The sequence below is a fragment of the Magnolia sinica genome, chromosome 1 (genome assembly GCF_029962835.1).
Source record: "Magnolia sinica isolate HGM2019 chromosome 1, MsV1, whole genome shotgun sequence".
NCBI classification, from domain to species: Eukaryota; Viridiplantae; Streptophyta; class Magnoliopsida; order Magnoliales; family Magnoliaceae; genus Magnolia; species Magnolia sinica.
Window position 1 is genome coordinate 1,305,064 of NC_080573.1, and position 23,799 is coordinate 1,328,862.

The window sequence follows — 23,799 nt, forward strand, 5'->3', positions numbered from 1 at the left end:
TCTTCTTCTTTTTTTCTTCATTTTTTAAAATTAAAATGACAGAATAATTATGTAATTTTTTAAAGTTTTGAAATATATGAAAAATCGGATATTTTTGCATTTTTGATGTTATAAAAAATTGTTGTAATTCTTAATAATATACAATTTCAGGGTTTTTTTTTATAAATAATTTTAAAGAGCTTGAAATCTTAAGATGACATCCCTAAGTGCCGCAATTTGTTATATAGTGGCCGCACATCCATCTTACATGCAGCATATATGAATGTCAATCTAGACCGTCCAAAATTTCCTGTTGAATTTGGACAGCTGAAATTTTGATCTTCAACCGCCCAGTGGATGACTACACAATGGACGGTTGTGATTGCCCAATTACTTGCTTATCATTGGATCACGTAAAGTTATTTTACTCTTTTTTTTTCGTTTTTTTTTTTTTTAAATACTACTTAAATATAAGAACAAAAATTAACATGACTTAGTCAATGTGGAAAATAAAATTTTATGTATAAAAGTGTTTTTTTTTTTGTTGCTGTTTAAGCGCAGGTAGATGAGAGAAGTTGTGAATGATTTATAGTTAATTAATTACACTCTGCATCCTTTGCTCGTAAATCACCTAGAAGTTATTAATGATTTACATCATTTATTCTTATTTTACTTTTAGGCAAAAGGTGAAATTTTATTTACAAGCTCTCCAACTACCTTTGTACAAGATTTCATTTTTATGCTCTTCATTTATTATATAATACCTATATTTTCAAAGATCAACTCAAATCCTTGGCTTGCCACTTGTAGAAAAATCATGCTTTCCTTCATCTTGATTGGTGAATGTCACTAATAGCATTGTTAGCATTGTTGCATTAAATGCAATGTGTGATGATATGGTCTAATTAAATTAAAATAGTTTTCCTGCTTGTGGGCGGGCATAAATTCGAATTCTACAAAGATTGGCTCTTCCTATATAAAATAGAAATAATTTATAAGCTACTCAAATACATACAGCTATTTACACATAATTCAGCTTACAACCTGATAATATAAGGTTGTAAATTCTTTATATTAAATTATTTATGGGCATCCAAACGATCCTTTATATTTGAAATATATAACAAATTAATATTATTTTAAAAATCTCATTGGTTTTAGATTTTCCATTGTTTTGTAGTGAAAACGATGTTAATGCAATAATTATTTCAAAATTTGAAAATTTTACTATATGCATATATCTATAATTTAAAATTATTTATTAATTTCATTTTATTATTTTTATTATTTTTTTGAATTTTTTGGGATATTCCGAGAAAAAGCATTGAAAATGTTTGGGAAATTCCTGAACCGAGGGTGGCCTGTGATTTGAAGTGCCATTCCATGGGTACCCATTTGAATGGCCTAGTGTCCAATAATTACTCTGAAAACATGATCTGGGCCACTGATTTATTAAAAACGATGCATGATCATTAGCTACTCAGTGGTCCGATTTCAGCCACACGCATCAATTTTACTATCATTTTCTATGTATCTCGCTCGGAATAGCTTCCAAAAGATGGACGACTGCGATCGTCTGACCGTCTCTGGGCCCCAATACGGCAACACATCAAGCCGCAACGTCGGCAAATACTCTCATAGCCTACTGTGGAACGAAGACTACAAAATCTTTGTATAGATTTGAGGTATCTGAAACGAGCATCCATTCCAAGGTGACATGTATGGACCATACGACATGAATGGTGGGATTAAGTGACCATGTGTGGAACATACTACATGAATGGTGGTGATTGAATCCCCACCATTAAAATTTTCATAGGAGCCACCTGAATGTTTATTTGCCATCCAACCTGTTGATTAAGTCACAAAGACCCGGATGAAGAGACAACACGAATATCAGCTTAATCTAAAACTTTTGTAGCTGATGAGAAGTTTTTAATGATCGATTACCACTGTTTCCTAGTTGGGCTAGGCCCATGTGAAAACTCAACGATGTGGCCCACACATGGTCAATCCCACCCGTTTGTATGAACAAGTTACTGGAGTTCTTCATATGGTACCTATGTTTGCATAGGTTACTAACTTGATTAATGGCTCATACATCGCCACATGTCATGGGGTTTCTTGACCAGGACCCTTCAAACCAATGTAAGAATTCTATGAGGTGGGCTTTATTTATCAACGGTCTAGATTGTCCTAAGGGTTGGATAATGTGATCGGGTATACTAGTGGGCTCCACTGAGTTGTGATACATTCAGAAATTCGTATAAGGGGTAGAGTGCTACAACTGTGATACACACACAGTATTCTAGAGGAACTAAGATTATCAACTTTGTGTGGAGCATAATGAGAGGAGTTTTGATGGGTTTCAAACTCCTCTACCCTCTGCATTATAAAAACAGGCTGGGTCTCTAATTCAATACCATCGACAGAAGTTTCAGCCCCATCACAGCTTCTCTAAAGAGTGTAAAGAGAGGAAGACCTCAGCATCCTATCTTCAGCAATGGCATCTCAATAAGATAAGCTATTCAGTCCTTCCGATCTCCATATCCGATGCATAGTACGATCCTTGCTATTCCGTATATAGACTAACAGCCAACACTTCCTAACAACCCCTGAAACTCCTCATCAAGGAAATGTTAGTTGCGTGCATAAACCATTTAATTCAACATTGGTTCGGTAGATACGAGATGGTCCTACCGCTTACCTAATGTCATGGTTGCAGATTGTGTGGTGACCTGCCCCCAACAAACTCCGGGTGGCAAAACTATGTGCTATGATGTATGTGTTTTACCTGCATTCTCCTTTTATTTTACCAATTAATTTTAGGCCCAAATTAAAATTGAAGCATTTTCAATTGTCAAGTGGACTACACCATAGGAAATAATGGGGATTAAATGTCTACCATTGAAAACTTATTGGGGTTCATAGTATTTTCGAATAAGCTGATATTTTTGTTTTTCCACTAGAAGTCTATCTAACATTATGAATTGGTTGATGATAAATAAACATCACAGTGAATCCTATGAATGTTTTAATAGTGGATATCATTATTCCTGATATTTTTTGTGTATGGTGTGGTCTACTTGAGCTTTGGATATATTTCAATTTTGGGCTCATGGCTTAAAGTGAGATGGCAAAATGAATGGACTGCATGGATAGAATATGCGCATCATGGTGTTGACACTCATGAGGCTTGCCTCTTTGGAGGTCGATAGCAGCAAGGGTCACCATGCAATGTGTGTTCATTGCCCAGGGACCATTATTGGGTCCCTATTCATGACTTAGTGCTAGACTCTTTTAGTTTCAGATCTAAGATCATGAATTCAAGTACGTACCTATGTGATCCTTGTGGGTGTGAGTAAAAGAAAAAAGAAAAAAGAAAAAAAATCCAGAGACCATTGCCATTAGGGTGGTCCTCAAGATCTAAGAATCCTTAGATGGCGATCAAATGTCACATTAATGCATGACCTAAGTACTCCTTTACTATTTTATAAGTTTAGTTGATCTTATTAATGGAATGGAAAATATGGACAGCTCATATATCCTACCGTACGTCTAATTAGGATGAAATGGGTGGGAATCCAAAAGGTGCTTTACAATTCCCATTTCAAAATGTAGTACCACACTGCATGTTTTTGGCCTAAAATCTCATTTACAAATCCCATTTCACAATATGAGGACAAAAAAAAAAAAATGCAAGTGTAAAAAAAAAAAACAAAAAAAAAAAAAAATTTAATAGAAATAATACTATTATACTAAATTGTAAAAATTAAATAGATCATGCATGGGTGGAAAGCCGTGGACGTGTGAAGTCCATTTAATTTGGATCTTGTGCATCGTACATCACAACTTCTACTTGCGTCAAAAGTCTTCACATAGTTAATGATTCATGTTTATCCAAAGGCAGTGGATAGGAACGCAACGAACCAAACCTATCTTTAAAGAACATGATCATGATGAGCCCATTGGTATGATTATTATTATGGGAAAATATTATCCAACCACTTTTAAGATCAGCTGGGTGAAGCTACTCACAGAGACTTCTCGAATCCACGAGGAAAGAAAGCAGAAAATAGAAATAAATTCTAATAAATTCGAAATTGATTGATGAATAATTGATCATTCCATAATGTGTGTCCTTACACCATTAATATAGAAAAAAAATAAACTAAAATTCGTAATTACCAAAAATAGCAAAATTTCAACTCTAATAAAAATCCTAATTCTAATAAAACTCTTCTAAGTCCTAATTTCTAAAAATAAAAATTGCAACTAAACTTTCTCTAGAAGAGTCCTAGTATAATTAAAATTTATTTCTAAAAGGAAAGAAAATCTAAAACTCTAAAAAATATTAAAAAATCGGAATTACTAAAAATAGTAAATTTTTTCTAAAAATTCGTTTTTGAGCTGAAAGCGCACGTTTTCTGACGAAACGGACAGATGCGACCCACTTTTGTGGGTCGGTTCACCTCGGATGACCCGTTTCAGTAAAGATTGATAGGTTGCATGCCCCATAACAATACCCGGATCAAAAGTTATGGTTAATTCACCATCCATCTTCTTTTGTCTCAACCATGCTGGGAACATATCTGTGATACGTTCTACATCACAACCACTTTTAAGATCAGCTGGGTGTAGCTACGGTTATGAATGGCGGGACCGAATAGCCTTCAAGGTTGGCTCAGCCAAATGAATAGGTGTTCAGGAGATGTCATAGAAAGGGATGTGAATAAGACCAATCCGAGCCATGACGTAGAATGAGGGGGGCTTAGATAAATCTACCCAAACCGTCCACAAATGAACAATCGTATAATACTCTGACCACTCCAGTCTAGACCGCCTCAACCGACCTAACATAGCCCAGGCTCAGTTCAAGAAAGATCAGAGCAGCCCGTCTTTAGTCAACTAGGAGTTTTATCGGCTGAGCCGAGCTCATTCCAATAACGCACGATAGCATTGAGTGACTTGCTACGATCATGAGGTAGTTGACAATGCAATTACATGTATAGATCATGCCTCATGGCTAAGATCGTGCCGAGATTAACAGATGCCCACATCCCGCCAAACAATATAAGTATGAACCACATCTAATGAAACAGGTACACAAAATCTCTTACCCAAAACTCCATCCACACAACTTAGACCCAGATTACAAGTCTGACTTTCGCATTGGAGGGTCTCTTGCTCTAGCTAGGGTCTCTGCTGTCGTTCATATGTGCAGGAGCTCGGATCTAAGATCTCAGAGAGGGTGGACCAGATTTTTGCATCAACAATTATCATTGTAATTTAATAGTATGTTCTAGTCTTATGATCTTGTAAAAGCTAACTAATAGAAGTTTCTATAGATACAACCACATGTCAATGGTAGATGATACGATTTGTCAAAACCAATTTTTAAATCATTGTGGAGAATTCACGCAACTCCATGTGTGGTATGATGTTATCTCATGGTGTGGACCATGGCAGCCGAGCTTGGCTCACTAATAACAATCTTTTAAGGTCTATTCGTTGCCACAAAGCCTCCTACTCTCTTTTAAGCATTAAAAGCATGTGGTTCCCACCATGGCATGCAACATCATCACATACGTAGGAGTGTACGTGAACCGAGCCAGCTCGATCAACTTGCTCAACTCGGCTCGGTTTGAAGCTGAGTTCGATCCGAATCGAGCTGGTTTTTAGAACTCGAAATTGAGTTCGAGCCGAGTTCGAGCTAGCTCGAGCTCGACTTTGCTCGGATCGATATATGGCATGAACTCGGCTCGACTCGGATCGACTCGAATTGACTCGATAAGATAGTATATAAAGAAAAAAAGAAAAACCTAAATCTATTGCTTTCCCTTCAATTAAAAAAAAACTCCCACCCGGCCGCCCCTAGCTCTTAACTCTCTAGTCTCTACCTCCCTCTCTCTCTGCTCATCCCTGATTTCGAGCTCGAACCTCTCTCAGCATCCCTTAAGCTATTCTCTACTCCTGCTGCCTTGAAATGAGGAGAGGGAGTGCTACCTTCAAGTATATAAGATACCTGCTTGCATGTGCCGCGACTTAAAAAACCCAGGCACAAGTGCTTCATAGTTGAGATCCTCCACCTTTGGGAGGCACTGACAGACACCTGATAGAAGGCTAGACACTTGTAAGGAGATCTATTGCTTCCAAGTTGAGCCGGGCAGTTGTTAGAACATGTGGAAGATTTTCCACCATTTTCTTGCCACCTACCCCTGCTCATCCCTCCCCTCTTGACACGTTACCTGATCATCTCTTTGTATTTCATTGGAGCATTGAATCTGTGCTCCGTCATCTTCTTCATCCCACCTCGGCCTTGTCCTCCACTGGAGCTCTAACTCGGCTCGAAAGCTCGAGCTCGAACCTGGCTCGACCTCAGCTTGAATTGGTCTGATTGCTGACCAAGCTGAGTCGAGTTGGAGATGTTGGCTCAGTCTTTGAGCCGAGCCAAGTTCGAGCTATGTGTGCCTGGTGATCTAGCCGAGCCGAGCTAAGTCCACCTCGACTCTTCGACTGGATGTACACCCCTACTCACGTAATTTGAAATAATGAAAGAACTTTTGGGTATTGATTTTGAAAATGGTGATAGATGGGAATTGATTTTTTTTTTTTTTTTTGGGTTAGCTTGTTAGTACACACCCATGTTAGCACACACACTCCATAGATGGGAATTGATTGTTTAGGAGAAATAACATCCACTTCGATGTGGCTTTTAGCCTGTGGTCAATCTACTGTGGGGCCCACTAGATTAATGGTTGAGATGATTACAAGCAACATGGTAAAAGTTACACCAAAGTCACGATTCCCGTGTCTGATAAATGTACTTGCCAGTTAGTGTAGTTCGCTGGCCGGATGTTTCTAACCCTCCCTTTTATTGCAATAATCGAGAGTGAGGATCTCAAATGGGCGTGTCTTTTAGCATTAGTCTACCTACTGTGGGCCCCAATAGAATGATGGTCGAGATCACGGTCAGCATGGCAACATATGTAGTGTGCCACCAACATCTTATGGAAGTCTCGATTTTCATGTGTGGTTCATGTACATCCTCGTTTAATGTAGATTGCTACCCAAACCAAACGGCTCCCAACCGTCTGATTTATTATATTTCTCGATCCTGAGGATATCCATACTTGTGTGACTACTAACACCTGGTGTATCCACTTTGGGCTCACTACATTAATGGTCAGGATCCATCATCGAGGAAACATCCGCAGCACTTTATAACAGTTCATAAAAAGGCATTTTGATGGTTCTCGTTAGGGACCAATCCACGTGGTCTCATCACAGATTGCTTAACGAACAATTACTCCGATGAAATGATCCTAACCGTTGAATGTGAACCATTGCGTGTGTCTCTATTTACACTCATCAGGGTACCATCTTTTGTAGCAAAAGTATCAAAACCGGTTATTTTTTGGGAGGCGGATTGCGTGGTGTGTTGACGTCGCCAGGTTTTGTGGGCCCACCATAATGTATGCATTTTATGAGAATATCTCAGGGCATGGACCAAAAAATAAGGAAAATCCAAAGCTCGAGTGGACCACACCAAATAAAGCAGTGGATAAAAAAAAAAAAAAAAAAAAAAGAAGCTTCCTTGTGTCCACCACCATTATGTTTATTTGCAACCCAACCTGTTCGTAAGGTTACACAGACTGGGATGAATGGAAAACACAAATATCAATTTGATCCAAAGCTTCATTGGTAGGCGTTCAATCCTCATTACTTTCTTTTGTGTAGTCCACTTGAGGCTTGGATCTTTCTCAATTTTGGGCCCTTGCTGATCTCGAAAAATGGATGGACGGTGTGGATATAACACACGTCATGGAAGGGTCCACACAACTTGGTGACGTCAACACACCACCTAGCACTGACATCCACATCACCAATATTGGCCATCTATTGGATCCAGTCCACTCTTCATAAGTTGTCTTGTGAAAAAGGAAAAATACATTTTGAAGGAATGATCCAGACCTTGTAGTGGTTAGCATGCAAAACTGGACGTACAAGATCGCTGGATAGAAGATATGTCCAATCACAGAATGTTTTCATCATTTGATTGCCTTTTTCTCACAATAGTGGAACAAGAAGGGAATGGACGCAATGGACGGTTTAGATAGGTAACGTAAAAACCAATAAGTCCAAATGGACAGCTAGAAAGATCATATAAGCCATGCAGGCATATCGTTGTTTCTCTTTTCATTCGTCCATTGATAGGCCACTAATTAAGAGGGTGCCCAACTCTCAAACACGTGTGCAAAACACGTGTGTTGCATGCATCCAGCAACCAACATAAATGCATGCGAACACGTATTCAACATGCATGCCTCCAGCAGTATGCAGCGGGTACAACACCCAAGATCTTTGGGGCCCACCTTATCGTGTGTGACATCCGTTCCATCCATCCATAGCCACCTTCCAGATTCAACTTTTCAGTGGTTGGCCAAAAAGACAAAAATCTAAGCGGTTTGGCCCTGAATTTTGAATAAGTTTAGCTTGTCTTCTTGAGATAAAAAGTGAGGCATGGTCCATCAACGACGAAGACACATCATACCAACGGTCAGAATTGCCAAAACCATGGGCCCCACTTGCCAAAATTGAAAACCCTGCTTTATGTAATTTTCAGGTGGACAAGCCACTGTATGACTGAGGAACGCCGATTAAATGGGACCCCAGATACAGCCGGGTGGGTGTGCCCTAATTATAGGGCCCACCTCCATTTATGTGTTGTACATCCATGCCCTTCATCATTTTTGTCAGCTCATTTTGGGACATGATCCCAATCATGAAGCAGATGCAATCTCAAGTGGACTACTCCACAAGAAACATAGGTTATTGAACGCTTGCCTTTGAAAACTCCCTGAGATCCCATAATGCTTATTTGCCATCCAACCTACTTGTAAGGTTACAAAGACCTGATGAATGGAAAACATGCCCCGAGAAGTTTTTAACGGTGGGAATTCAATCCCTATTATATAGTCCACCTGAGATTTGTTTTGTCTTCATTTTTGAGACCATTCCCAACAATGAGATGAAAAGCAAATGGAGGGCATGGATATACAATGCATGCAACCAAGGTAGGCCCATGGTCAGGGCACACCCACTTAGCTGGATTATTATTATTATTATTATTATTATCATTATTATTATTATTAAAACCATGCTTAGCAAACATATCTCAGCTTAATTGCTACATATCAAAGTCATATATAAAATTACTTTCCAACTGGATAATTTTATGTATTTAGGGGACATGAAAATGTGTGCAATTAATAGTCACCTGCAAATCCAACTTAATGCAGGCATCTTGCAACGACTTCTCCTCCCTTCCGTGTGCACCTCACATGAAGACGAGATTGTACAACGCTGTTTGTTTTCTTATTTACCACCATTTACGGTGGTAAATAGGTAGTTATAATCTATTTCCTTTGTTTGGAGGATGAGAAAGTGATATGGTAATGGCGCATCCATTTTCGGAATTTCCTTTTGAAAAAAATGAGTTGAACCTAGTGAGTGAAATTTGTGGGTCCCACCATGATGTATGGGATTAATCCATGGTGTCTATCTATTTTATCGTATCATTTTAGGGTGTGTGCCCAAAAAATTAGGTAGATTATAAGCTCAACTGGACCACACTGCCACAAACAAGGGGATATTGATGCCCATTGTTGAAATGTGAAGCCATTCGTGGGTCCCACACTGATGTGTATATGTGATCCAACCTATTCATATGATCACATGGACACAGATGAAGGGAAAACACAAATATCAGCTTGATGCAAAACTCCTATGGCCCACAATAAGTTTTCAATGTTGGTATTTAATCCCCATTTTTCTTGTATTGTGGTCCACATCCACTTTAGATTTTCCTCGATTTAAGGTTGATACCCTAAAATGAATGGACGGCTTGGATCATACACATGTATCATGGTGTGCTGGCAAAATTTTAAACTTTCTTTTTTGATATTAGTATCAAGTCAAATCAAAGGTCATGTAGAGGGACTGCCGTGTATTTCAAATGGAAAAATTATTATTATTTATTTGCTTTTATTTTTTTGCTGTAAATAAGAAAACAAACATCCCCTAAAAGTCTAAATGTAAAATTCACTCCATCTATCATATGAAAGACATTGTTTTAACTCTACATACAAAATATGCACCTACGACATGATGTGAAGTTACTTTCAAAATTATTAAGGCTTTTAACGGGCAGATTTTTGCATCTTCCTCTCTATACTTGACTTAGACCTGACTAATGAGAGATACACCACAAAGTGACCAACACACAAACCTATAATCGGCATCCCATTCAGATTGTTCCCTGTGATGTGGCGCATATGAGCTGGGAACCTAGTTGATTATTTACCTAATGACCTAACATCTAGTTTAAAATTTTATGAGTAGACTTTGCAATTAAAACACAATGAGAACAGGTTTAGAGATCCAACGGCTGTGATTGCTTGAAGGAAGAAGCCTCTTGGCCTACCACCCATCCAAGGTAGGCACGCCAGTTCATGCCATTGAAAGATGGCCACGTGCACTAAACGCTAGCCCAATGGAAAATGCAATTGGGTCTCGTTGAAGAATAGACTATCAAACACACCATCTTGTTAGTTAGCTCAAACGATTTTGTACACACAGACTCAATTTTCTGTGATCCAAGCCGTTCATCTGGTGAGAGCTTATGAGTGTGGCATTCTCTGAAATCTCCCCAACCAGAAAATCTTATCCAATCTGATAATGAATTCTGTATTAATAGACATGGAGCTTTGATTTGCAAGATGAGCTTTGCTGAGTGCACATACCTGTATAAATTAGTTCCCGTGCATACAGCACCACCAAATATGCTAGTGTGGTAGACAGGCCTAATATCCATGCCATCCATTAAGTAGCACTCGATATTACTGCCCAAGGATAAAAACGGCTTATTCAGTGGGAGTTCTATGATAGAGTCGTTTTAGAGTGTGTATTTGATATGCATTAGCAACTAAAAAATAAAAAATACAAAAAAAATCATATGAATTAGAATTACTAGTTACATTTGGCAATTGTAAATTAGAATTTGCCAGAATTCGGCAATTACTGACTTATTAAATCATGTTTGAAAGAGAGAGAGAGCAAGAGAGATGATTGTAACTTGCAAATGAATATAAATTAAAATCCATGTAAAATGAAATCAAACAATTTTATGGATATTTGCAAAATTCAATATGAAATTAAAGCTCATTCACATCAAATACTCCCAATTACCACTCATTTATACCAAATCACACTCCTTAACGACCCATCTTAAAAACAAGTGTGTTGAAAGGTTTGGAAGATTTTTTTTTCACAACAATGCATTTGTTTAGTTAATTGTGGCCCACCTCCCTAACGGACTGATCCCTTTCCTTGGGAATGCGTACTCTATGATATTTCATCAGATGAACGGTTTGGATCTCACAAAGATGGACCCCACCTATAAATAGAGTGGTTCGGTTCGGTTGAGGCCTACGTTTAGTAAATAAAACCGCAGAGGCCCAGCCCAAACACATAAAATATCCGCCACAGAACCAACTCAGGCAGTCGGTAGTGGCTGGGATGGTCCATCGGGTTTCGGGTCCTTACCCGATCTAGGTTCGTTTAACTATCTCTTCTCATTTTTAGAGTGATCTAGACCATTGAAATGGTTGCTCCCATTTCAGGCTTTTGATTTATGGGTCCACATTTGGGATTTATTGACTTGTGGGACAATCAGGAGAAGAAAAGGAAATTTATGGGTTGGCCGCATTTGGGTTTTCTTTTTTCATGACCGTTGATCTGTCGGGCCACACAACGGATGGACCACTTAGAAATCTTGACCTTGCAATCAATCGGAACCACTGAATCCATCGGACCCAACTCATGCCCAACAAGCTCTCAATCCGATTGCATTTCGCCAGTTTCTGAGTGGGGATCGGTTTTGAAGAGCTTTTAATCGGGTCCGGCTCGGGCCTTGTCATATCGGCTTTGGCAGGACCGAGTTCAGGCCCACGTATAGCGGACCCACTGACTTCACTTCTTAAACCCTATCTAGGGTTTAAGCGTTCTCTCTCCGAATGACCAAGAACCCTGCAAAATCGGAGACGGATAGCCTCTCGCTTTTATGTTTGCGTATATATACAATTTCTTGTATCGGCATGAATTCCAAAACCTTACCTCAATCACCAAAATCTTCCTTTGATCAGAGATGGTGGGCTTGAATCCCGCCATTAGAGACCTCTGCAACAACCCCAAGCTACTCTCCTCTCCAACAGACCCACCTGACCTTCTTGTCCCCAAATTCAACGACTTCTCCTCAACCCTCAACGAACATTTTCCCGATTTCGACTCCATCGAAGATTGGATCCTCGAACCCGACTACGTCTCAGCTCCAATCGAAGGAAACGGCGCTGAAAACCCACAAGTCATGTCTTCGGAAGAAACCCATCAAGAAATAGTCGTTGAGAATCTTAGCCCAGATGGGCATGATTCGGTACGGGCAGAATTCGGTTTTCCTGAAGGTACTCATCCGTGCTTAGATGGGTGTGATTCGAAACCAGCCGAAATCGGGTTTTCTGGGGAAACTCATCTGGAGGTCGGCCTTAAAGATCGATGCCCGACTGGGTCTGATCTGGAAAGAGCAGAATTTCAGTTTTCGAATGAGACTTGTCAAGATGCCAACGTTGAGGAACTACATGCAGATGGGTCTGATTTAACAAGCCCTGGATTTGGGGTACCGGGAAAATCCGCACTTTCAAGCATTTCTATAGAGGAGGAGATGGGGAAGGTTAGTTTGGTTGGAGCTTGCAATGACATTTCTGTAAATTCTGATGTTGCCCGTGGTGAAGAAAGAGATGGGTCAGTGAGAATTGACAAATGCAATGGAGATGCTAAGTCAAAAGAGAACATCAATGTAGATGGTAGAGTTACAGAGAAAGGTGTTACTGATGAAAACAGTGTGGAAATCGGTGAAATAGTGAGTCAGAGGGATGGCAAAGTTAGCAGTGCTTCAGAGTCCACTGAGAGTGAAGATTCCCCCTCTTCAAGTAGTGGAGAAGAAATGGACAGTGATGATAGTGATGATAGTGATGATGATGATGATGTTGAAAAAAAAGAAGAAAAAGAGGGCCAGGCGGATGAGGTTGCAGAAGTTGAAGAAGGCGAGATTAGGGATTTTGATAGAGAGGAGATTGTAGTTAGCAGTGAGGACGAGGAAGGAGGTGTCGTGAAAGGACCTGTCAAATCCAAAAATGAGATTGAGGTAAACTTGCTATGGTTTTCTTGAGGGTTTTGTGTTTATACATTAGTTTGAAATTTGCATGGTGGGTACTATTGAATTTAAATGGACAACCCAGTCCAAAATATTCATAATCAGTCATGAAAGGGCCCATCAAATCCAAAAATGATCTTGTGGTAAATTCGCAATGCTTTCCGTAGTGTCGTGTTTTCTTGCAAGTAACTTGAAACTTTCACATTGGGTGCTATTGAATTTAAGTGGAGAAGTTTTCTTTAAGTCTGTTCAAGATATTTGCAACCATATTTCAGAACAACTTAACAGTAGCTGATTGGCAAATTCTGGCTATTAATGGGTCGACTTAGTTATTTAAGTGCTCAATTGGATTTTGTATTCATATTTGTTGGATTGCAATGTTGGATGGGGTCATCAATATACTTTTCAGAAGCATGTTGCACATGTTAATGTATTGATACGATAGCTAAACTGATTCTTTTAGCTGGATTCTTATATTTAGATCTATTTTGTTCTGTTTGGACATGCATGCAATATTTTCTAGTGCTAGTTTTGTGTTTCATATTGAAAACTGGTCTACATCTCATGCATTTTGTCACACTTTCCATTATGTACACTCAAAGCGACACTTTTTTAGTCCTCAGCATTACCCGACACATGTGGTTGCGGGTGATTGCCTGTATCCGCAAGGAATAGTCTCGCCTCAAAAGGGGCGGGGACACCCTGTGTCATCAAAAAGTTTTTTTTTTTTTTTTTTAAAGAAGGGAAAAAGAAAAGAAAAGAAAAAGAAATAACTAGCCTACTTTCTTAATTCTTATTTAGATTGAAAATCTCTCTCTCTCTCTCTCTCTCTCTCTCTCTCTCTCTCTCTATATATATATATATATATATATATATATATATATATATATAGATAGATATATAGATAGATAGATAGACAGACTACCTTTTCTTTATTCAGGCTCTATTTGGTAGACACCTAAAAGCAAGTTCAATCTCTAATATGTAATCACTGTTAACTAAGATGAGATGAACTCATTTTTAGGTGTCTACCAAACATTGCCTTAGAATATTGTTTCGCACAGCCGTACTTTGCTTCTTCAGTATTATTTTTCTACCATTGAGATCTGTATTCGTTATCATGGTAGTCTATATGCTATAGTATGCATGTACACTATGTTTCCAGGGTATGACACCCATTTCATAGTGTTCTGGTAATATGGCATCTATGTAGTCTGCATGCATGTATGTATAAACCCATGCACATGTACACTCATATTCATAAATGTCAAATTTCATCATTGGAGGTATGTAAGTGTGTATTTATTGTCAATTCAACTGTAATCATAATCATTGCACAACCTCCTTGCAGATACTTCCTCCAGTTCCTCCCGTGGATGTTGTTTTGCAACCACATCATCAGATGCTGCCTGTTGGAGTGGTTTTAACTGTAAGTTCATAAAAAGCTAAAGTTGATAACCTCAGTTTATTGCTTTAGTTCTTTTTCGCTATTAAAAGTTTGAAACTAGCCTTGGAGATTCTTGAGATTATAGTTTCATTGTTGAAAGAGACGAAAATTGTAAAACTGAATAATCTGAGGATTAGAAAAGCTGATTAAATGGATGGGAACCCAAAAAACTTACAAAGCCCTGACATCAAAGGCTCAATTGAACGATAAAGACCCTCAAATTGACAGTTCATTTCAGCAAGCACCATTACAGCTTAAAAGGTCAATAAACTCAGACTAGCAGAGCCAAGTCCGGTTTGACTGGAAACTTGGTCGAGTACTGATATGATGGAGTCTGATCTTCTAGTTTTCTGACTACTTCGTTTAGTTTTTTTTGGAGTACTTGGTTGATTCCCCCGAGTAATTAATCAAGTTGATTATCATAGCCTACCGAGGGTAGCTCTGCCTAAAAGTGGTGTGCCATGGCATTCTTTGTATGTTGGAGTCTCTTATCCATTGTCTTAATGTATAATGCTCATCCTCCTCTTCTTTTTAACGAAATTGTTATTATGAATCAGAATAAAATAGAAGACATGCAGGAACTTGTATGGCCAAGGCAATTCACTTGGGCATTGGGCAATAAAGTAGGTCACCTGACCTAGTCTCCTGTGTAACCTATAGTTGTACATGTTTTTATAAGCCTAGGTGGTTAGGTTAAAAGGAATGAACGAGAAAATACTATGGAGGATGGAATGGTGGCCTTTGAGGACGCGGATTGCTTGGCGACCCGACTATGTGGGGCCCACCGTGATGTATGCATTTTATCCATGCTGTCCATCCCTTTTGCCAGCTCATTTTAAGGCATGAGCTGAAAATTGAGGGAAGTCCAAGGCTCAAGTGGACCACACCACAAGAAACAGTGGGGATTGAATGCTTACCATTGAAAACTTTGTGGGGGGCCACAGAAATTTTGGATCCAGCTAATATTTTTGTTTTCCCTTCATCTTGGTCTTTGTGACCTTATGAACATGTTGGACGTCAATTAAGTATCATGGTGGGCCCTAGGAAGGTTTCAACGGTGGGCATCATTATCAGGGTGTCCCATATCGGTTACGTATCGGCCGTAATGGCTGTTATGGGCCAACACAAAAAAAAAAAAAAAGCATACCTTTTTTAAATTTCTTTTCTTCTTCTTCTCCTTCTTCTCCTTCTTCTTCTGCTTCTTCCTCTTCTTCTTCTTCTCGCCCTACTGCGGCTGCGGCTGCGGGCCTCCTCTTCCTTCTTCTTCTTCTTCTCTCTCTCTCTCTCTCTCTTTCTCTCTCTCTCTCTCTCTCTCTCTCTCTCTTTTCTTTCCCTCTTTAGATTTTCGGTTTCCCTCTCTCTCCCGTCTTTTTCGTTTGAAATCAGAAGCCCTCTCTCTCCCGTCTTTTTCGTTTGAAATCGGAAGCCGATTGATTGGTGTACCACACACTAGCTATAGCTATCTAGCTATTGTAGGTACGTGTCATGCTAAAACGAGCACTGACAATCCTCGCGCTCTAAGTTGTACGAACAGTTCAAAGGAGATCAAAGTTACGTGGGCTCCACAGTGATGTATTTGTTATATCTACACCGTTCATCTATTTTTAGATATTATTTTAGAGCATTAACCAAAAAATGAATCATATCCAAAGATCTTCTGGACCACACCAAAAATAGCAACGGAGATAATGATTTTCACTGTTAAACAATTCGTAGGCCCACCATAATGTTTATTTTCCATCCAATTTGTTCATAAGGTCAAAAAGACCTGAATGAAGGGGAATAACAAATTTCATATTGATCCAAAACTTCTGTGATCCCAAAATGGGTTTCAATGGTAGACGTTCAATCCCCCACTGCTTTTTGCAGTGTGGTCCACTTGATAATTAGATCTGTATTATTTTTAGTGTCAAGCCTTAAGACGAGCTCGTCAAATGAATGGACGATTTAGATATAATACATACGTCATGATCAGACCCACGTGACTTACTGACGTTAATACAAGTAGGTCATTGAGGTACACGGCGTAATCCGCTTTCAAAGAAACGTGCGTGGTAGGCTTTTGTACACGTGTTGCATGGCCCCACCATGATGTATATATTTTATCCATGCCGTCCATCCATTTTGCCACATCATTTTAGGTCATGATCTAAAAAATTAGTAAGATCCAAATCTCAGGTGGACCACACCATAGGAAACAGTGGTTATAGAATGCTCACCATTAAAAATTTCTTAGGGTCTACTGTAATGTTTACTTTTCATCTAACTTGTTAATTGGGTCACATTGACGTAGATGAAGGGCAAACACACATGTCAGCTTGATTTAAAACTTTTGTAGCCCCAATAAATTTTAAATGGTGGACATTTAATTATTGTTGTTTCTTATGATGCAGTCCACCTGAGCTTTGGATCTGCCTCATTTTTGGGCTGATGCCCTAAAATTATTTGGCAAAATGGATGGACGGTGTGGATATAACACATTCATCACGGGTGGGGCCCAAAAAACTTTGACACTCGTGTGCTACACTTCACAATTCGGGTCCCGCCTAATTTGGGCCCTTAAAAAATTGTACACGAGACATGTATTAACTTAAAATTTACCAATTAAATTATGGACTGTAATTGCTAATTCACCATGGCAAAATCAAATTGTTTAAATAGTTTTAATTGTTAATTTGTAGACGCTTATTTTTTTAAATATGGCCTTTTGATTTTTTTCATGATTCACTATCCAATAAATGTCCACCAATTCATAAGTAGGATAATGCCAATAAATTGCATGAATTTGAGACTGATTTGGGGCATGGATTGGTCCTCCAAGTCACCCCCAAATTGGCAACGCCATCTACTTGAATTTAATTTCATTTTTTTTAAAGAACTATTGGGAGAAATGATATCATATTGTTAAGTATATAAATTAGATATTTATAAAATTAAATATATGAATTTTGTAGTCAAATTCAAGTTATCTGGTTCATAAATTCATCAAACAGTCCGATACAACTTCTCACCAAAGAGTGGACCGTTACACCACCATAAACATGTTCCAATTTATAAATGAATGCATATTTGAAATGCTTAGAATATTCCGGATTTAATCCATATTTTTTTATATTTTTTTGGCAAAATTTTTTTTTGCGCCGTTACAGACCGTTACGCCCCCGTATTGCCGTTACGCCCCTATATCCGTATCGGTTTTAGAGGGCACCGTTACGCCAATCGATACCGATACGGGACACCTTGATCATTATCCCCACTGTTTCCTATGGTGCGGTCCACTTGAGCATTGGACCTGCTTCATTTTTGGGCTCATGGCCTAAAATTAGCTGGCAAAATGGATGGACGCCGTCAATAAAACACATATATCATGGTGGGCCCCATAGAGTTGGGTCACCTGGGATATCCTTGGTGACCCGGTGAACAAGCAATCCACGTCCCAGAGACAAGATCTTACGGAGGATGCTTCCCCTTGAAATCATGCACTAGGATCGAAGTGTCAATTTCGAGTTGTATCAGTTTCATTGGGAATTGGGATGAGTCAGGCCATCTATGGGCCAAAAAATATATTCCTTGATGCACTGGGGATGTTCTTCGAGAGACTTATCTGGCTTTTCCTCTTTTGATCTTTGTCATGATTGTAGGTGGGTAATTGAGGACTACCATTGGCCTTCCCTTAAAAGTTGGGGTCTAGGTCCCCGCCACCATCAGGCTGTTGGAAACATAAGATGGATAGTAACTTTGTAGGAACCCTTCGTCCTCTGGGTAATGGGCAGTTCTTAATGATGAGCACAGTAATCTAACCTTCTTGGGTCTGATGGTGTTGCCATCCTCAAATAGACAGTTTTGTCTATTAAAACCAATATGGAGATCTTCATGAGCTGGATGGGTGGGCCTTTTATTGTGGAAGGTGACTCTTAGAATGTGATGGCTTGAGCCTACAGGAAATGTCTGCCTCCTTTGGAGTTTGCTTTCATCTTGAGTGCATCTGTTCTCGGCTTGCTTGATGGAAATTATCTATAATCAGATTCCCTAAAGAATCTATTTATATTGAAGAATCTTTGGCCAAGTTCCGTAGATCTTCTCTTTGTACAGGGATTCTTATCCATTGTGTTCTTGTATCTTCTTCCCTGGTTTGGGGTCTTTAATAAAATCTTTTGTTGCTGAGAAAAGAGAAAATTACTACTCTACCCCGAGTGGTCTCCTTGGAATAAGACCATTAACACTCCTAATTTATGTTTTTAAGGCTCATGAGTTATGGTTTGGTTTGTATGAAATTTAGAACTTTTGATTATTGAATGGTTCATGCCTTCATTCATTTAAGCAGTTGCTTAGGTTAGGTGCCTTTTTTTCTATTTCAGATGCTTTGCCTGCCTCACAAAACAATGCAGGACTTTTCTTTTTGGGTGGTTTCGAGTTCTCCTAACTTGCGATTGAATTTTAACTCCCCCCAACTTATTATAATATGTACATCTAATTTTACCAGATGATGGGTGCCAAAGTCATTGTAGAGGGGCTAGAGAAGCACAACCCTCTCAATGAGGGTTCCATCCTCTGGATAACAGCAACCAGATTGCCACTAGGACTGGTGGATGAAATCTTCGGACCTGTTAAAAACCCTTACTATGTGGTCAGATTCAATTCTGAGAAGGAAGTCCCATCCGGAATATGTGAAGGCACTGCCATCTCCTTTGTTGCAGAGTTTGCCGATCATGTCCTCAATGACAAGAGCCTCTACCAGAAAGGGTATGATGCATCTGGCGATAATGATGAAGAGATCTCTGATGAGGCTGAATTTTCTGACGACGAGAAGGAAGCTGAGTATAGGCGCTCACTGCGAGTGGCAAAGAAGGGGAAGGATAGGCGTGAAAATCGAGAATCTGATGGTCAGAAGAGGGCTCAATTTAAGGGGCGGTTTCATAAGAATGTCCAACCTTCAAGCTCGCCAGCACCGGTTGCTGTGGGCCCACCTGCACCAATGGGCATGGGTGTGCCATTTGTTCCAGCTCAGCTTCAAGGGCCACAGATTCCAGGCCCATTTGGTTGTGGGAGCTGTGGGTGCTCCTTTGGCAGCAGTGGGCCCATCTGTGTCCCACAAATTTCACATGTAGCACAAACAACAGGCCTTGGAGCTCTGCCTCAGCACCTGTTTATGCAGTCCAATGCCATTTGGACAAATGGAATGCCAGCTCAGCAGCAGCATATGGGCATGCTTAGTGGATTCCAAATGAATGGGGTGCCACATCCACAACCAACAGATCATCAGCATCACCAGCACCAGCACCAGCACCAGCATCAGCAGCAGCAGCAGATGTTTACGGGTGGCTCGAATGGAATGCCATTTCAGCAGCAGTTTGATCCTAGTCAAATGCCAAATCTGCCTGGGTTCATGGCCCCCAGCTGCTTCAACCAAGTACCAGTTGGTATGGGCATCCAGGGTCAGCAGGGCCACCACTTGCATACTGCCATGAACAGGCAAGGAGTCTCTGGCTTCGAGCCATTCAACGGACAGCTTCCACCACCTATAACTCAAGGTGGGTTTTCCGCTCCCCGGCAATTCAATCCAGGACAAGCATCCAATCGTGGGAAAAAGCCATACCCAAGAGGTGGCCGTGCTAATTTTTCAGGCAGGCAGGGTTGGCGTCCAACGGGGTAATGAATTTCCTTTTTGTTCTAAATATTTGTGTTTTGCTTCTACTCCTTAGATTGGAATGATGCCAGTTGATAGTGCTTGTCAAATGCTTTCTAGTTTATTCCTGATTTCCAGAATGAAATATTTTATGGCCTTCTCTCAAATAGCAGTCTTCGCAGTCTGGTTAGCCTTTTCCTTTCCATGTTATAACTGTGCAGCAAAAGGCATTACAATGAATTGTTTTCAAATAGGCTTAGGGCTATGTGGGGGAAGTTCCAATGGCTGAGAAGGCTGTTTTGCATGCATGGGAAGAGATCCTGAGATCTTATGGATAGAATACAGATCAATTAGAGCCCTTCAGTTCCCCTTCGACCCCCTGTCCTGTCCCAACCAGTGCCAAATATCAGGGTTGGGAACATTAGGCGGGCCACACATGTACAATAACTGCCAACTATTTGTGTGTGTGTGTGTGTTAATCATCCATTTAGATGCCATCAAATGGCCAGTTAAAATGAAAAATGAGTAGCAGTTCAATTCAATTCATCAAGCAAATTTCCATGAGTCTAACAGCTAGGATCTTCTAATCAATGCTATTTTCAGGTTATAACTTATACCCCATTCAGACTAGGTCTGTGGCCAGGTTATCCTCATGGTGGGGCCCACCTGATGCATGGCCCGATTCTTCTGCACACATGCCATGTCGGACATGCAATCACATCTAGAGGTGCATGTCAACTTTCTTTTGTGTTACACATTGTATAAATGCATTATTCGTAGGATAGAGTTGTAAATTTGTCATATCTTTGTATTTGAGGGCATATATGTCTTTCCCTATACGTCCTTTCCTGTTATTGTATGTAGTTCCATCTCTTCTGAGAGAGTTGTGATTTTTCTCCAAGAAGTTCTAGTGCATATAAACATGGCACCAGAGCTTTCTACCATGGGGGTTGCCCAAGGGATGGATTTCTGGCAAGATTTGAAGACTCGATTCATTGTGAATCTGATGCCACAAGCCAGATCCAGAATTTCTCCATCGTTGGCCCTATTTTTCATCCCTTGCCCAGCGGGATTGCTATGGATGTCGCTTACCTTCATCAGTTGCAGCACCATTCTCATTGTCTCGCTGTGCCTGCTTGTTTCGCCAAGATCGTTGTTGGCGTGGGTGATTTCATCTATTTGCATTGCATGGTATGCTTCTTCCCTCATTGCTCTTATCCCAAGGGCTGCTTCTTGCCATATCCTTTGTTTGTTTATTGCTTGTGGAATTGTCCTTTACATAATGGAATTCAAGAGTGGTTCCTTCATGAGTATAGGAGGGGTTTCTCAGCCAATGATTGGCAATAGTGTCCCTCCAATTTTCCTGGTTATCTAGGTCAAATGGATAACCCTAGCTGGTGATTGTCTCACAAAAGCTTCATGGAGATAATTACCTTTTCTGGTCTCGTGCTGTTGAATTAGATCTTGGGGGAAAGAGGTTTTGAGGTTATGTCAATGGCTTATGCCATCTTCCTTCGAGTGAGAACCCAAAATTTATTGAAATAATTTCAGGTTAGAAGACAAATAATCAACTTGTGATGTCATGGTTACTCAATTCAATTGAGTCAGGACTTGCTTGCAATCTTAATGTTCCAATCTACTGCCAAAGATCTATGGGATCATTTTCCAGACCTTTACTCAGGGTGAAGCACTGCCCACTGAATTAAGGAATATGGAGCAAGGCAATCTCTCTGTTTTAGAATACTACAGTAAATTAAAGTAGGTTCGGAAAGAGATCAATAAGTATACTCCATCGTTATGTACATGTCCACGGACAATGGCAAAATCTCTTCAGGTACTGGCCAATAAGTATACTCCATCGTTAAGTATACTGACTATGTAGAAATGCAACATCTCTTCAGTTACTGGCCAGACTGAGACCTGAATTAACGTCGTCAAATTTCAGATTCTTGGAAATGATAATATTAATACGGTTGCATTGGAGATGCTGTACTTGGTAAATGAAGAGGATCTGCCAATAAGCATGATAGCTTGGCCTTTAGATACTTCTGCTCTTATTTTTTAGAGTAACATCAAAACAAATATGGGTAGAGGGCGTCTCACTGGAGGTAGAAAATGTTCACATTGTGGTAAAAAAGAATACACTAAGGAAATATGTTGGGTTCTTATGGGCAGACCGAATGACAAACTGAAAGACAGTTCGTGGTAAAGGTAAGGGAAGAGACGAAGGTAGTTCTCATTCCATAATGAGCTCTGGAGATCAGAGCTTTTATTAAGGATCACAATGGAATTCAAACATAAACTCCCACTGATAGTTCAGTATGCTTTCTCAATATCTAGAGGCTTTGGAGATGGCTTCTGAAGCTCCATCCTCTTATGGTTCTAGTCTTCATAAGGCTGCCTTCAATGCTATCTCATCATGCTAGCCTTCAACTTCTACATGGGTTATTGATATAAGTTCCACTGATCATATGACTGGTAAGCGTGATCTTTTCTTCTTTTTTTTTCATTCAGTCTGCATCTTAGAAGAAGTCAAACTTGCTGGTGGATCCTCTACTCCAATCTCTGGGAGAGGAAAAGCCAAAGTTACTTCTTCCATAACTTATCTTCTGTTTTGCATGTCTCCACATTTCCATCTAATCTTCTTGCTGTTAGTAGTCTAACCAAAGATCTGAATTGTAGTATAACTTTCTTTCTCTTGTCGTGTATTGTTCAGGACTTGAGGACCAGGAAGATTCTTGGTGGGGGTCGTGAGGAGCATGTGCTATACCTTTTTGGACCAACTAAACCTAAAAAAGCATCCTCTCTGGTTATCTCATATCCAAGAAGATGTTACTTTGTGGTACTTAAGACTTGGTCATGCCCCATTGTCCATTAGTCCCTCTCACTTTTAAGCGTTCTCAACTGTCATGTGAAACATATCAATTAGCAAAACATACTTGTATAGTTTTTCCCTTGAGGTATAGACTAGATGTTCAACTCCTTGTGCAAGAATAGACATTTGCTTGAGGGCACTCAAGCTCTTCTCACTGTTATGCATGTCCCTAAGGTTTCTTTGGTCAGATGCTACTCTCACTGCATGCTATTTTCACTTGTATACGTTGACGAAATCATCCTCATAGGAGATCATTGAAGAAACAATTCAAGGCCATAAATCCTATTTGGGAACACATTTTGACATCAAGAACCTAGGTCCCTTAACCTACAGTCTTTAGTATTGAGTTTGCTGGTGTAAGGAGAGGTATATTTATTTCCCAAAGGAAGTAAATCTTAGATCTCTAGAAAGATACTAGGAAACTGGGGAGTAATCCCATTTGAGTCCCCAATGGAAGTCAATCATCTACTGGCTACAGATGAGGGCATCTCCTAAGTGATCATAGTTTTCTATCAAAGGCTTGGGGAGAAGCTAATATACTTGACAATCACGAGACCTGATGGCTAGAGAACCTCATATGGAGGGGGTCAATAGGATTCATC

General features: G+C 39.8%; 1 protein-coding gene across 3 annotated transcripts; it reads left to right on the forward strand.

Annotated features, from left to right (window-relative positions):
* The first annotated feature begins 12,016 nt into the window (after window positions 1–12,016).
* Window positions 12,017–23,384, forward strand: LOC131232553 (H/ACA ribonucleoprotein complex non-core subunit NAF1-like). 3 transcript variants are annotated; one of them, XR_009164897.1, is made up of 5 exons: window positions 12,018–13,240; window positions 14,601–14,678; window positions 19,180–20,345; window positions 22,663–22,800; window positions 23,039–23,384. XR_009164897.1 is itself a non-coding variant. In XM_058228895.1 (4 exons), the coding sequence occupies exons 1-4, from the start codon at window positions 12,188–12,190 to the stop codon at window positions 22,529–22,531; spliced, it is 2,331 nt and encodes a 776-aa protein (XP_058084878.1). In that variant the 5' UTR covers window positions 12,017–12,187; the 3' UTR covers window positions 22,532–22,656. The 3 variants fall into 3 exon arrangements, 2 of the variants coding, with proteins under 2 accessions (XP_058084878.1, XP_058085004.1); XM_058228895.1 differs by lacking the exons at window positions 22,663–22,800; window positions 23,039–23,384 and adding an exon at window positions 22,498–22,656 and having other exon boundaries at window positions 12,017–13,240; XM_058229021.1 differs by lacking the exon at window positions 22,663–22,800.
* The last annotated feature ends 415 nt before the right edge of the window (window positions 23,385–23,799 follow it).